A 15,962-nucleotide genomic window follows, 5' to 3' on the forward strand; every position below is an offset into this window, starting at 1 on the left:
AGACAGGGTCTCCTCTTGCTGGCCCTGCTGGTCTTGTACTCCTGAGCGTCATCTCTACTCCCAAGCGATGGGATTGCAGATGTGCGTCATCATAGCTGGCATTACATTACCTTTACTTTTTTAATTTTTCAGATTATATTTATTTAGAGAGAACCCAGACAGGATTAATATGACAAATTTATGGGGCGACGGCGTACAATTCTACGCAATGTTCCACAGAAAACAGTCTTCCAAGGTTCCCAAGCCGCGTGATGGCTCCGGGACATATTCTATTCTATTCTATTCGCTCTGGTCTCCAGCTCTGGGGATGGCTGCCTCGGGGTTCACTCGACCTTGGTTTCCTTCTTGTGATGCCTGTAGCATCTCCTGGGCCACCATAAACATTGGGCCAGCCTCGAGAATCACTCCGCTGTTGACGGACCACAGGTCCCAGCAGCCCTGCACTTCCGGTCCGGAGCATCCGGCCTCGCCCACGCGGCGCGGAGGCCTGTGGGAGCGGCTTCCTTGGAGTCGCGCCTGGCAACGGCTGGGCGTCCCGCTCTGGCCTGCCGAGGCTCAGGCGTCGCTTCTTCCCTCGGCCCACTCGTGGTCAGCCCGCTCCTCCTCGGCGCGAGGTAGGAGAAGCGCCCGGCCCCTCGCGGCCACTCTCCGTGCTGCCCTCTACCTGCCCGGTGCGTGAGCGGCGGCGGGGTCGCGAGGGCAGGCGGGCTGGCGGCGCCCAAGCCCGGCTCCTGGCGACTGCGCCTCCATAGCCAACACTTGGTTGGTGCTCCTCTCAGGGGGTGGACTTCCCGCTCCACCTGGCACGGCGACCCAGGCTAATGTCACACGGCTTGGCGATGCCATGGCAGCAATGAAACTTTTAGAGTTTCACAGTGGGTTACAGCGAACATTTCTAATGCTTGCATCCGGTGAAGCTTTACCTAGTAATCGGGAGTAAAGGCAAAAGTACAGAAAAGAATGAATAAATAAGTCTTTTTTAAAAATACATTTTTAAAAATTTATTTATTTATTATATGTGTGTACACTGTAGCTGTCTTCAGATACTCCAGAAGAGGGCATCAGATTTTTGTTACGGATGGTTGTGTGCCACCATGTGATTGCTGGGATTTGAACTCAGGAACTTTAGTCGGTGCTCTTAACCGCTGAGCCATCTCATCAGCCCAATAAATCACAGTCTTACAAAGATAAAAACATAACTTCTGGGGATTGATTCTAGGACACCCAGTTTCCCTGGATACCAAAGTTCCCAGGTGCTCATTCACATACATAAGATGGTATGATATTTGTATTGTATATAAGCCATTTCACATTTTGTTATCTTAGACTGTTTATTGCTATGTAATTAACTGTTATGCTTAATTGTTCAGGGAATAATGAAAAGTACGCTCGGAGGGGTGGGGGGGGGGCGGGGAAGCCAGTGCATGTTCAGTTAAGGTAAAAAAAATTTTCCCAAATGTTTTCAGTTTCTAGTTGGTTGAATCTGAGGATGCACAGACAAAAGATATCTGACTACTGTTTTCCCAAAAGCCTAAAATTCCCCGTTTCCTTTTTGTCTTCAACTCTGGTTTGTAACTTTGGAGAAACTACAATAGGCATTTTGAGTGTGAACTGTATCAAGGTAGAAGTATATAAAAAGAAAGGACTTTGCCATGTAAAATAGTTTCACTGGCAATATTGAAGTGACAGCATCCCAAATTATTTTTGAAACACCTTGGAGAATATAGAAATCCTGAGTTGTATTATTCCTTAGCCATTCATAGTTGTTAGTAAAGGGTAATTAATTCATTTACTATTTCCTAGCCTTGCTTTCTACATCTTTAAAATTTTGTGTATTCCACTATTGGTCTGTTCAGCTATCTGTAATGTCTCCCAGGTGTGTGTGTGTGTAAATCTGGTTAAAAGCCAGAAAAAAGGTTTAGTTCTAAGAGCTGATTGTTTCAATACCTTATGAATAAACGAAAGTGAGATCAGAAGAGTTTGTAAGGAGGGAGTTTTTGAGCATATGATCTGAAAGTGTGATCGCCGGAGCAGCAGCTTCAGCAGCCCTTGGGAACCTGTTGATCAACATTCTGGGGCTGTGGGGATGCCCAGTTGGCAAAGTGCTTGCTGCAGAAGCCTAAGGTCCTGAGTTGATCCCTAGCACCCACCTAACCTAGTGTGGTGGCTGGGGGAGGCATGAGGATTTGTGCTGCTCACTGGTCAGCTAGCTTGGCTGAATCTGGCCCCAGGTCCTCCTTCCCAGGGGGAGGTCTTACCTCAGAAAACAAGGCAGGCAGTGCCTAAAGAGGATGGCCTCCATTTCCACATGCACACATTTACACCTGTACACACACAGAGAAGCCGTCATACCCATAACAAGGAATTCACATCTTGCCTGGGCAGAATAACTCATACCTGTTATGCCAGTGCTTGGGATGTAGAAGCAGGAGTTCAAGGTCAGCCTTGTCTACATGTTGAGTTCAAAGCCAGCCAAGGCCGCATAAGACCTTGTCTCAGAAACAAAACAATCCTCCCCTGCAAAGAAATCCCAATACATTGGCTTTCTGAGGGATCAAGGAATCTCCTTCACTTAAGATTTTCTGAAGCCGAAGCACTGGTGGCTGAGGAGCTGAAATGAAAAGCTGTAAGCTGCTGTCTTGTGCTCAGGTTTGAGCCACTGGTTTAGGAGAGAATGTCCCTCTTATCTGTGAGGGATATAGTCAAAGGCCCCTAGGGAAGTTTGAAACCTCATCACACACAACCTTTAGTACACTTTTTTAAAATATACATACGTATGTATGATAATATTTAAATTATACAGGCACTTGAAGACATTAACAGTAAGAGTAAAAGAAAAGTACTTATAATACTATATTGAGATGCAAGTAATATAAATATGGTTTGTTGTTCTAACTTTTTTTTTTTTTCTGTCCTGTTTCCCCCTGCTTAGATTGTGATAAAGTGAGTTGACACTTAAAGGAAATACTTTATGGCTTCCCTTTGACATGCTTGATTGCTAACAACTCTGTTCTTATCCAGTGATTAGCAAGATAACAGTGATAACAAGATAACAAGATACCAGAGCAGTTAACCTGGTAACAGAGATAGCTGCTAAGTGACTTTTGGGCAGGTAGCCTATGCAGTGTGTATACGCTGGAAAAGGGAATGGCTAACATCTCAAGAGGCATTGATTAGGATGGTGTGATATTTATCACTCTACTTTAAAAAGCAGGCAGCTGTTCCAGAAGCTAGCCCAGAGTTCCTGTTTGAACCAGACATTTCATGCCTAGGCATATACCCAGTAGAACTGAGCTCACCTGTGGCTAGAGACATGGCTCGTTAAAGACACTTGCTGCTTTTCCAGAGGTCTTCAGTCTCCAGTACCCATGTTGGCCAGCTCCTAACACAGACACATACATTTTAAAAAGAAAACATATTCAGGTAAAAACTTGAATATAAACATTCATAAGAGGGTTATTCATAAGAGCCCAAGGTAGAACCAACCCAATATTCATCTCCTAAAGAATAAAGAAGTCAAATGTTGTAATTTTATTATTCAGTCATGAAAAAGAATGCAGTATAATGAAACTATATCACAAACCCTGAAAACATGCTATTGAAAGAAGCCAGACATAAATGCCACATACTGTATGGTCTCTTGCACATGGAATCTTGGCTAATCTATAGAGGCAGGAAGTCGTTTAGTGGCTTTCAGGTGCTTGGGGAAAAGGAGAGATATGGGGTAACTGTCAAAGAGCCTCAGGTTTTTGTTTTTATAGGATGAAGAAAATGTAATGGCTGTACACTGTTTGAATATACTGGAACCCAATGGATAATACATATTATTTATTGAGACCTAAGCTGGCTGCTAACTTGCTGTGTAGCTGAGGCTGACTTTGAATTTCTGAGCCTTTTACATCTACTTCCTTAGAGTGCCACCACGCCCTGAATGATAGTTGGAAAGGAAGAGTCTTGATCTTCTTACGACAGAGGTCCTCAAACTGTGGGTCTTGACCCCTTTGCCACCAAATGACCCTTTCACAGGGGTCATCTAAGACCATCAGAAATATCAGATATTTGCATTGTAATTCGTAACAGTAGCAAAATTATAGTTATGAAGTAGCAATGAAAATAACTTTATGATTAGGGTTCATCACAACACAAACAACTATATTGAAGAGTTGCAACATTGGAAATGTTGTGAAACACTGTTCTAAGAACTGAAGTAAACAGTGAACAGGGTTCACTATTATATTGACCCAGAAAATGCTTCATAACTATACAAACCAAGAGGTCCAGCTCTCAGTGTTCAGAAAACAAACAAACACCCAAATCTCAGTGTTCTATTGGGTGTGGTAGCATATGTCTTTAATCTGGGCGCTAGGGAGTCAGAACAGGCAGATCTTGGCAAGTTGGATGCCAGTCTGCTGTATGCAAATAGTTCCAGGCTAGCTAGGGTTACATAGTAAGGCCTTGTCTCAATAAAATAATATAAAATAAAAAAGCAACAAAAAACAATCCCCTAAAGCAGACAAACAAAACTACAAATCACGTGTGAAACTGACCAAGTCATCAAAAGTAGGCATATCAAAAAAGAAAAAAAGAAAAATAAGCCACCAAGTACTCGAAAGCTGTCAGTTTAAAGAAGCAGTTTGCAGCCCTGGGGAATGATAGTAGTGCTAGTAGATGTGCCTCGGCCAAACAGTGGGCTTGGCCCCAGACTGGAGCCCAAAAGGAGTGCTGGAGTTTTATTTCACATGTTAAAGAATGGAAAACAGTGTTGAAGCAAAGGGTGTGTGTGTGTTTGTTGTTATTGTGTGTGCATGATGAGGGTAAGGGGTGAGTCCATGCCAAGAGCACCTGTGATAGTCAAAGGACAGCTTTGAGAAGTCTGTTCCCTCCAGTCATGGGCTCCGGGGATGGAACTCGGGTCACCAGGCATGTGTGCGGAGCACCTCTACCTGCTGAGCCATTTCACTGGCCCCTGAACTGAGGTATAAATGTAGAGTCTCGGTTATTGGTCAGACATAGGTAAAGGAAGCTCCCAAAGTGCACGACTGGGCTTTTATAGTTCATGGTTGGGATAACCCACGTCTGAGCTCCCGGTCACATTGAGGTGATCTTCACTAAAAAAACAAAAAAACAACTATTCCTAAGCTAGCAGAAGAGGCTGCACAGGAAAAAGTTCACAGGAGAAACCAATGAAGCAGAAACTTACAGGAGAAATCTGCAGAAAATGAAAGCAAATATGATTTAATTTTTGGGGGGTGGGTGAGGGGTAGGGGGTGGGGTTTACAGTATATGAATCCCCAGGGCACTATTTTACTATTCAAACGGTTCTGAGAAGCCACATAAACTTGGCATTATGCCAAACAACAAGAATAAATGGAATTTTCTTTGGAATTTACTAGCACACCACAGATACAAGTTAGATAGCCAGTGCAGTTCAGTGCTACATTTCTTTCTCTTTTTTTAATTGGATTTTTTATTATTTCATTTATTTACATTTCAAATGTTATCCCCTTTCCTGGTTTCCCCTTCTGCAAACCCCCTATCCCATCAACAGTGCTACATTTCTTGACTAACTACCTTCCCCACCACCACTCACAGTTTTCCTAAAATACTGACTTGATTTCAGCGACACTTGGGACCCTTTTCTAGATACTCACGTAATTAGTACAGATATAGTGTACACGCCTTTCCTTCAAATCTACTTTGTATCGACTTTTTCCCCCACCTTTCATTTTTCTCAGCACGTATAAAGACTTCCCCTGGGTGGTGGTGGTGGTACACACCTTTAATCCCAACAGAGGCAGAGGCAGGTGGATTGAGGCCAGCCTGGTCTACACAGAGAGTTCTAGGACAGCCAGAGCCACACCAAGAAACCCTGTCTGGAAAAACAAAACAAAACAAACAAGAGAAGTCTTCCAACTGTTCAGTGAACTGTAGACTTTTACAGTGACTGCTTGCTACCCATTGCCTCCCGACGTTTTCTATACTACTTATTATATGTCCACTTGCCTATCTCTGTCTGTCTGTCTGTCTCTCTCAATAGCTCTTCTTTCTGCACTTTTCTAAGTAAATTACAGATGTTAAACTTCCCTAAACACACTGACTGGCTTATGTTTGGACATCTGTTTAGTTTTTAGGTTTTTCCTAGGCGAGCAGAACTAAGCACACATTTGCTGGGTTTCCTGTGCAGGTGCTCTCCCATGGATTCACCCCCTGCTGAGCTTTCACCCTGTGTGCCAGTGTGACCCAAGTCAAACATTTATCATCATGCCATACAATTCTCTCATGCCCATTTTCTTTCACTCCCCTACTCAGGCCCAAGAAGCAGCCATTGCTCTGTTTTCTTGTATAGCTTGGCTTTGCCTCTTCTGCAGCTCCACAGACGTAAAGTGGTAGGTGCCCAGTGTGCTGTTTTTCCTAGGCTTCTTTCAGCGGTGTCTATTCCCTGCTCTTGTTACATTCTCCTTGTGACCAGTACTCCAGGGCTCGTGCTCTGACCATTCGTGGCTGGAGGACTAACACGGCTATAAACATTCCTACGTTAACATATAAACATATGTTTTCACTTTTGTCACAAAAAAACAGAATAGAATTTCTAGGTCACAAAAGGTTAATAGGATGAAACAGCAGCCCTTCTCCCAAAGTTGTAGCATTTTATGCTCCCACTAATGATGTGTAGGTATTCTGGTTGCCCTCCTTTTTCGCTGACCTTGTGTGTTGTTGGTCTTTATCATTTCTGGGGGTATAATGGATTTTGCCTTACATTTTAAGTGATCGTTGCATTTTTTCTGTACTCAACCCCTGAACGTCAGGGTAATCATTTACCCCACACACACACACATACACACATGTAACTTACATAAAAGACGTGGAACAAATGTGAATGAGGGAGGTAGATAGATGTTTTGAGAGTTTGGGGGATTTGGAAAAATATGAATGAATTTGAAGAATTCTTTGTTTGAACTAAGAATTATTTCTTAGATCTGGATGTGACTTGTAGCATGCTCTGGATTCAACTCCTAGCTTCAGAAAAATACATTGTTATATCAGGAACATTTTTATAGAGCTGATTTTTTAACAGGTACAAATGATGGAAAATGTTCATCTGGCACCAGAAACAGATGAGGACGACCTTTACTCTGGTTTCAACGACTACAACCCAGCCTTTGATACTGAGGTAAAACATTGCTCACGTTGGTCTTCTGGTAGCCAGTCCGGCTGGTTCCTGAGGACTCTGTGTTTAAGTGGTTCTTGCTTTTTATGTCCTTCAGACTAAGTAAGGTCTTAAAAACTAGAAAACTAATTATTGAAGAACCTCATAATTCCTACCAGTGACAGTGGCTGCAGCAGAAGGGTAGCTCATGAGAAAGACTAACAGAATAGGACAGCTATATCCCTGCACTTTTCTGCACTAGCTGTAGGCATAAATAAAGACTTAGATAACCTGGAGATACCAAAGATCAGATTATGTATATGAGTGTTTTGCCTGTGTGCTTTTATGTATACCACGTGCATACCTGGCCCGCAAAGGTCAGAAGAGAGTGTCAGATCCACTGGAACTGGAGCTACAGACAGTTGTGAGCCAAGGTACTAGGAACCAAACTCAAGTTCTCTCCAAGAGCATCAAGTACTCTTAATCACTGAGCCTGCTCTCCAGCTGAAGTTTGTTTTGGCTTTTCCAGTCTCTACTGTCTTCTTAATGGGGAGATGTTGACATACACCTGATCTGGATCATAGGCTGGGAACGCTGCTCAGTTGATGGAGTGTTTTCCTAGCATGCACAAGGCCTTAGCTTCAGCCTCCAGTGTGATCTTCAAGGATATTAGAGTAGAGGCCACCTTTGTAGTGCTCTAATTTTTACCTGCCTTGGAGTTATTTTTCTCTTGCTAAGCATATATTTTATAGAGAAATTGGGAAATAGATATGAGCATAGAGGAAAAATTACAGTCATAGAAACTGTTACCATGAAGACTAACTTAAGTGCTGATCTTACCAAATATTGTTCCCTTAGTCGAACGTGTGTGTATGTGTGCTCCAAGATCACATTGTGTATTAATTTTTCATTTTCATGAATTCCCACTTATGTAAGTTAATCTGTTTAATATTTAATGTTATAATAATTACAAAGATTAAATTATTACAAAGTCAAATTTACATTCACATCTGTTATGGAAGTTTCAGTTTCTGAATTCTGTCAAAACAAGATGCTAAAAGGATCTGCAACCCTATAGGTGGAACAACAATATGAACTAACCAGTACCCCACCAGAGCTCGTGTCTCTAGCTGCATATGAATCAGAAGATGGCCTAGTCGGCCATCAGTGGAAAGAGAGGCCCCTTGGTCTTGCAAACTTTACATGCCTCAGTACAGGGGAACACCAGGGCCAAGAAGTGGGAGTGGGTGGGTAGGGGAGTGGAGGGGGAGGGTATGGGGGACTTTTGGGATAGCATTGGAAATATAAATGAAGAAAATACCTAATAAAAATAAAAATAATAAACCAGAAAACTTTATACAAGTTATCTTAACCTAATATGGGTAAAAGAATGAAAGCACAGTTGGGCAGTGATGTGTACAACTTTAATCCAGCACTTAGGAGGCAGAGCCAGGTGATCCCTGTGAGTTTGCGGTGAGCCTGCTCTTAAAAAACAAAAGACTGAAAATGCATGACACAGTGGAGCACACCTTGAATGCCAACACTTGAGAGGCAGAAGCAAGCAGATCTCTGTGTGTTTGAGGTCAGTCTGGTCTGTCTGTATGGGGAGAGAACAGCAAGGGCTACATAGTGAGAACCTGTCTCAAAGAGAGAGAGAGGGAGGGAGGAAGGAAAGAAAAGGAAGGAAGGAAGGAAGGAAGGAAGAAAGAAAGAAAGAAAAGAGAAAGAAAGAAAAGAGAAAGAAAGAAAAGAGAAAAGAAAGATGTGGTTAATTTAGTTGCAAGCATATAAGAATAAAATACTAGTGTTTGTCGGACTTTAAAATTTGCATTATGTTTCTTTTCATTTGGCTTTCTGGAAATTTTACTTTGGTGTAATGTAGCTGTGAATTTGACATGTAGAAAGAAAGCAAGAAGGTAAATAGGGATGGCTTCTTTGTAAATCTCTGATACTGATCATTATAAGGACAGTAGTTGTATGTCCACATGCCTGTAACCTTAGCGCTCAGCAGAAAAGTAGGAAAATATAGGAAACTGGAGAAAATAAAGAATAAACTAACAAACTGTAACAGTGGAATAATTATAAGAAAATAGCAGATGCAGTCACCTGAAGATCATGTGCTCTGTATTACAACCTAGTATTTTGTTGTAGACCTTGTCCTTTAATATATGCAGTTGTTTCCCTCTGGTATACAAACACACATGTATGCAGATAGAATTATTCAGTTTTAGTTAAAATAGTTGCAAGCAGTTTCTAAAGTTAGTATTAAAGCAAGCAAGCAAACAAACAAATACATTGAAGCCCCCCTCTCCTCCCAGTTTAAAATTACATGCTTATCTACCCTGAGATCACCCAAACCAAGTAGCACATGCCCATTGTTGAAAACAAATTTGCTGATGACTGTCATTCAAAAACAACAGCATGTGAGACAGATACAGAAGTGTCCACCTGTAATCTTTGCACCTAAGAGGCTGAGGCAGGAAGATCATGGTTTGGAGGCCAGTTGGGGCTACATATTGAAACCCTGTCTCAAAAAATCCCATCCCCAACATAAAAGATATAATCACTATTAGTATTTTATTGTCTTTTATTTCTGCATATGTATACAATTTTTATCATATTTGGAATTGGCAATTTTGTTTTTTTTTTTTTCACTTAACATTATGTCATGATATGACATGTATAAATAGAATTTTAAGGCGGCATAACTGAAAATGCTCATTTGTTTAAACATATTTTCTGTTGTAGATTTCTACCCCCAAGGTTTTTGCAATTATAAATAACATTACAATAAAATTTTATTTGTGAATAATTTCTGTATTTTGACAGCAATAGTGGAGAAGGGCCAGTCTTACTCTTCCAACATCCTATTCTCTTGGGACCAGCATGACCATGTCTAAGCACAGCAGCCTCCACATTGTCTGTGCCACCACGCTGAGGACTCAGCCTCTATCCTCAACCTTAGCAGCAAGTGTGTTTTCAGGAAGCAGACTGAGATAGAGGAAAGGCAACCATGAGGGTTGTGTTCAGTGTATCTGAAGGTAGTCCAGAGGCAGAAAGTGAGAGGCACTTAGAAGATGGCCAGTTGGTGAGACAGGCTGCCAGGTAGCTCAGAAATGTGCACATCCTGTCTTGACTAGCAGTCTTTCCCACAGACTTCTCAGGAGAAATTAAGTACAGGTCAGGAGTCAGGAAAGTGTATTTTAGTGCAGATGTCAGTCCCTGCCTACAGTGAAGGTTTCTGGTGTTTCATTTGGTCTAACAGAAGAGGAACAGGAAATATTTGCCTTCTTGCTTGTAGAGAATATGGCCTTTCTATCCTGCAGCTTCCTTAGGTAGGGACAGTAGTGTGATCCTGGAATATTAGAGGAAGGTAGAAGAAGGAGAAGGGTAAGCAAAGAGAGAAAGGGAAAGATTTGAACCTCATCTCCACAGCTACTAGGGAGAAAGGGGAAAGGTCATGTCCTTGGATACTTGACTTTTAACCAAGTGATAGCACCACCCTCTTTTAGGGATTTTGGTTATTTTAGATGATGTTAAATAAGTACACAGTTCTCATAAAAACTGAGCACTGGGGAGGGTATGGGGGACTTTTGGGATAGCATTAGAAATGTAAATGAAGAAAATACCTAGTAAAAAAATTTAAAAATTAAAAAAAAACAAAACAAAAAACTGAGGACTTTTCTGTGAAGTGTGAAGTCAAAGGTACACAGTAGCATAACTAATTATCCTTCACTTTGGAAGATCTTTGTGCAAAAAAAAAAAAAAAAAAAAAAGAATTCCAACGATTCCAGAGGAGTAGAAGGAGCCTTGATATTTGGGGGCTGGGGGTATAGAATTTGAAGACAGCAGTCTGTATTTTAGGTAAGATGAACTAAAATCTTATAATCCAGATCCTATCTGGATCTTGAATATGAACCAGAAGAGTTTAACTTTTGTCATACTTATTTTGAATGTTAAATTTGCCTTTTTACTTTAGGAGTTGGAGAATGACACGGGTTTTCAGCAAGCAGTGAGAACCAGTCATGGCAGAAGACCTCCAGTAAGCAAACTATAAATAAGCTTGTAGAAACTATGTCATGAGCTTCCCCATCATAGTCATGTACAGCCCAGTAATGCTCACTGCATTTACATGCTGTGAGGCAGGCTTCAGAATCGTCTCCTCTTGGGAATGTAAAACTCTTGTCCGTTAAGGTGGATATTGGTGATGCAAGCCTTTAATCACAGCACTTGGAAGGCAGAGGCAGGGGGATCTCATTCTACAGAGTTCCAGGACAGCCAAGGCTACACATAGAAACCTGTCTCAAAAACCAAAGCAAACCCAAACCAAACAAAAATCCTCTTGTCTGTTAAATGACTCCTGCGCTTCTCCTTCCCTGACACTGGTAGCTACCACTCGGGTTTCTGCTACTAAGACCGACTGCTAGACCCTCCCACAGTGCGATCATGGGTGCTGGAACATTGTCCTTCATAAGTGTTCTTGAGGTTCATCATTATATGCTCGGTTTTGTCCTCATTCAGATCCATGATTAAGGATTTCCCTCCCACCCTGTGATTCATCTGATTTCATCTTGTTGGTGGTGTTCTCTGGTACTCAAAAGTTTCTGGCTCAGTGCAGTCCTGTTGGTCAGGCTTTGGTGTCCTGTCCTAAAAATCACTGTGAAGGCTAAGGCTGTCAGCTTTTCTTCTGTCATTTTCTCCCAGGAGATTTATTGCTTTTGTCTTCAGTATTTATGTGTGTGGTTTATGATTAAGGATCAACTTCTTCCCTCTGAATGTTGAAAGGATGCTCTTTCCTTCTTGAATGGTCTATTTTGATTTATAAGTGCTCACATAAACCAGTTATGTTTTAATTTTATAAATAAATTTATGTACAGAAAACTAAGTGTACATTTAACCCAATTTAGTGGCAAGTTCCTTAGCTTTTGCTTTTTCCACCTTGGCAATGTGAGCCACAGACTTAGGACCCAGGACATTGCCTCCCCATTGGTGGCGTGGATCTTATCATATCTGTCATTATAATTGGTCCTAATAGCTTCCACCAGCTTAGCCAGAGTACCCTTGTCTTCCGAGTTAACCTGTGTGAAGGCAACAGTGGTGCATGTCTTCCTGTGGAAGGGGTGCCCCAGCCTGGCCTTTCCCTTGATGATGCAGTAGGGCACCCCCATCTTTTGACACAGGGTAGGCAGGAAAACCATCAGCTCCATGGCATCTACATCATGGACAATCACCACCAGCAGAGCCTTCTTGTTCTCCACCAAGGTGGTGACTGTATTGACTCCTGCTCAGAGGACAGGTGGTCTCTTAGTTGGGATGTCCCCTTTGCCAGCAGCTTTCTTCTCAGCATGGGCCAGGAGCCTTTGCTTCTTCTCTTGCTTTGTCTCTGGCCTGTACTTGTGGGTGAGCTTAAGCAGCTGTGTAGCTGTTTGCCTGTCCAGGGCCCTGGTGAATGGGTTAGTGGCAGGAGGGACTTTGAGCCACCTAGAGAGGATGGCTCTTTGCTGCTGCAGCCTGTTGTAGTGAGGCCATCTGACGAAGCGTGTTAGATCTCTTTTGGGCTGGATGTCCTACCCAGTGCCAAAGTTCTTGGGCCTTTTTTCAAACAAAGGATTGACCACCTTTTTAGCCTCCTGTTTATTGAGGAAGGTGTGGGGTGGGGTTGGCTGGGTCACCATCTTCCCCTTGGCCTTCTTTCCTTTGGGCATCTTGCTCAGGTGGAGGAGAGAGAAACAAGAGGGAATTGTGGGTGATAAGTAAGCGGCCACAGAGATCCACATGAACCAGTTTTACTACTTCCTAACAATACCAGAATTCTGGATTGTTTTCAGAGCCAGAATTGCCACTATTGTCGGATTTCTTGGTTTGGTTTGGTTTTTCTGTTTTGTTTTGGTTTTTGATTTTGTTTTGATTTGTTTCGGGGATAAGTGGATGCAAGCATGAACACTGGGCTTACTTGTTAGGACCTCAAGTCATTTCTGAGTCCCTTCCCTTTAAAATGAATTTCAAACTCAGTCTCCACCTCAGCACTTTCAATAACTGAACTCCCTAGTATTTAAGCAATCATTCTAAGTATGGCATATTTCTTTCTTTCTTTGAGATTATAATTACATTTCTCTGTTCCCTTCCCTCCAAACCCTCTCATATACCCTTCCCTACTCTCTTTCAAATTCATGGGCTCTTTTTTTATTAATTGTTATTGCATGCATATATATGTATATAAATATGTATTTCTACATCTAATCTGCTCAGTCTATATAATGCTATTTGTGTGTGTGGCCATTTGGCATCGGAAAACCAACTAGTGTGTTCTTCTCTGGGGAGGATCACCAAATACAGCATACTTCTTTAGTGAAGAGCCTCTACCTTTTCCAGTATGTAGCATGATCTGAGTCCTGCTGAGGATGCTCTTTCTCCTCCCCAAGGTAACTGCTAAAATACCAAGCACAGCAGTCAGCAGACCCATAGCTACTGGATATGGGGTAGGTTCTTAAATATATATAAGTTCATTCAAGACAGTTCTAAGTAATTTGTGCTTTGTCAATTCATAATCCAGATGTATACCAATATATATTAAAAGGTCTAATTTGAGCAATAGCTTTGGATAATTCAGTAAGTTTGATTTATGCATAACTATATCTTATTATTATTTTTTATTTGTAGACCTTATTTGCTGATTGATTTCTGTTTTCTACATAATATAACCAACTCTGATATATATTCCATTCTTGAGTTCTACATGGACTAGATGTTATATAAGCATAATGGTGTTTATAAGAACTTAACCATGTAATCGATGAAATTTAAGAAAATGTTTCAGGGATGTATATCTGAGTTTTATCTTATTGACCCTTTGGGGAAAATAGTCTCTAAACCCCCTAGAGTAATTGTCCTTTAACCATATTTAATGTTCCTAAATATGTTTTGGCTCACATAAAATAAGAAAGAGACGGTAGAAGAATGAAAGACTGAACTGGAGTAACTTTTAGAACCTTTGTGATCGTGCACTCTACTATGGTCAGCAAAATGGCTTCAGAGCCCAGAGGCCCAGGAGATGAGCCTGAGGGTGTGTTTGCATTGGTCTTTCTCCAATGTAAGAAGTGGTGAAGGGACAGATATTTCCAGTTTGCAAATCAAATGGTCTTTGTCACAACTGTCCATGCAACGGTGTTTGTCATATAGCCACAGGCGATGTATAAATAGATGTTGTAGTCCAGGAAAACTTTATTTACAAAGGTGGATTGTTACTTGCCTACCCTTGATAAGAGTTTGTAAGTTGATACCACGCTATTAGGTAACAAATGGAAAACTTTTGTTTGTGCTTATGTGTAGCTAGAAAAAAAAAATCAAGAGGTGCCTACAGTTTTACCTGTAAAGTTGCAGGAGCTATTTTAATTTTAGGACTGTGTTTAACCTGTGTTTCTGTTTATTAGTCCAAGACATCCCTGACATCATCAATGGGAAGACCGATGACAGGGACGATTCAGGTCTGTTTGCTCCTGTGGTTTACTTCTGCCTGTCTTGTGACATAGAGTTTATTACCAAAGATTTTTCCTCTTCTTATATTTTAACAAAGTTGTTACATATGTAGTAACACCTTTTTATTCTGGGTTAATATTTGGGTTGTTTTGATTTTTCAGAAGTATGCTTTCTTGGATTTGTATGCTTCAGTCTCAAGTGAGAGGCTGTAGAAGTTGACATAGACTGATGCTTTGCCTTCTGGAGCAGCTGGAACTTGCTCTCCTGGGCTACCATTTACAATCTCTGTGGGTTCTCTTGTGGCGTATGGGAGACCAGCCAAAAGAGCAGGAGTAGCTGACAAATTAGCTAATTAGTTTATTCTTTTCAAACCAAAAGAATAACTGTTAGTTCCAGCATTTAAATGTTATAGGGGAAAGAGGAAGAGTCGGGTTGTTGCATGAGGATACAGAAGTAAGGCATGAGGAGATGGTTATTAAAAATCAGGGCTAGAGTAGGGTGTGTGTAACGTGCAGAGCTGTCAGTAGGTATAGTTCTTATTCAAGAATAAGTTTGAAATGCTTCTTGCTCTTTAAAGGATGGAGTTGCTCGACCGATGACAGCAGTGAGAGCAGCTGGCTTTTCCAAGGCAGCTTTGCGAGGTTGGTGCATTCTTACCACACTCACCCCCATTTCTGTATATGCAGATCATTTACATTTCAAATATAATCAAACATGCCATTGATTATAAGGCACACCATGATTTTCGAGAACTCTACTAAGAAAGAAAGGGGTTAAGGTGGCTCTGGTGATTGACATCTGTAACCCCAGCACTTGTGAGGCTAAGAAAGGTATGCCACCTGTTCTCTAGCCTGGGCTACATATGGAGAGCCTGCTCTAATACATGACTTAGAGGAAATGGCTGGTGCAGTTGTGCTATAGCTCACTTGCAGTGGTGGTTACACCAGTGTGTAATGTGTCGAAATATGCTGAACTATGCACCTAAAATATGGTGTGTGTATGATAGAACTTGATCCTAAAAATGAGAGGTAAAAATACTATTTGAATATGTAAGCTAAACATTTAAAAATAAAACCAACAAAAATGAATGTTTATTGTATGAGTAAAAATGATAAAGCTAATCCCAGATTATCCCTTACAGATGCTTGATAGTTTTTTTTTCCTTTTTTTAAATTGGGTATTTATTTCATTTACATTTCCAATGCTATCCCAAAAGTCCCCCCCATGCTCCCCTCCACTCCTCCACCCACCCACTTCCACTTCTTGGCCCTGGCGTTCCCCTGTACTGAGGCAGATAAAGTTTGCACGACCAATGGGCCTCTCTTTCCACTGATGGCCG

The 15,962-nt window shown here is 41.5% G+C and overlaps 1 protein-coding gene across 3 annotated transcripts in view; it reads left to right on the forward strand.

The window, feature by feature from the left end:
* Positions 1–502: 502 nt before the first annotated feature.
* Positions 503–15,962, forward strand: part of Ift88 (intraflagellar transport 88) — a 91,753-nt gene continuing 76,293 nt past the window's right edge. Inside the window, exons 1-6 of one of the 3 annotated variants that reach the window (XM_021181484.2) lie at positions 503–614; positions 7,076–7,171; positions 11,127–11,189; positions 13,570–13,626; positions 14,578–14,631; positions 15,201–15,264. In XM_021181484.2, the coding sequence (XP_021037143.1) occupies positions 7,082–7,171; positions 11,127–11,189; positions 13,570–13,626; positions 14,578–14,631; positions 15,201–15,264 (328 nt within the window). In that variant the 5' untranslated portion in view covers positions 503–614; positions 7,076–7,081. Of the gene's footprint in view, positions 615–6,310; positions 6,387–7,075; positions 7,172–11,126; positions 11,190–13,569; positions 13,627–14,577; positions 14,632–15,200; positions 15,265–15,962 lie in introns of those variants that run through there. The other 2 variants (XM_029469187.1, XM_029469188.1) reach the window with 2 other exon arrangements.

The sequence above is a fragment of the Mus caroli genome, chromosome 14 (assembly GCF_900094665.2).
Source record: "Mus caroli chromosome 14, CAROLI_EIJ_v1.1, whole genome shotgun sequence".
Lineage (NCBI taxonomy): Eukaryota > Metazoa > Chordata > Mammalia > Rodentia > Muridae > Mus > Mus caroli.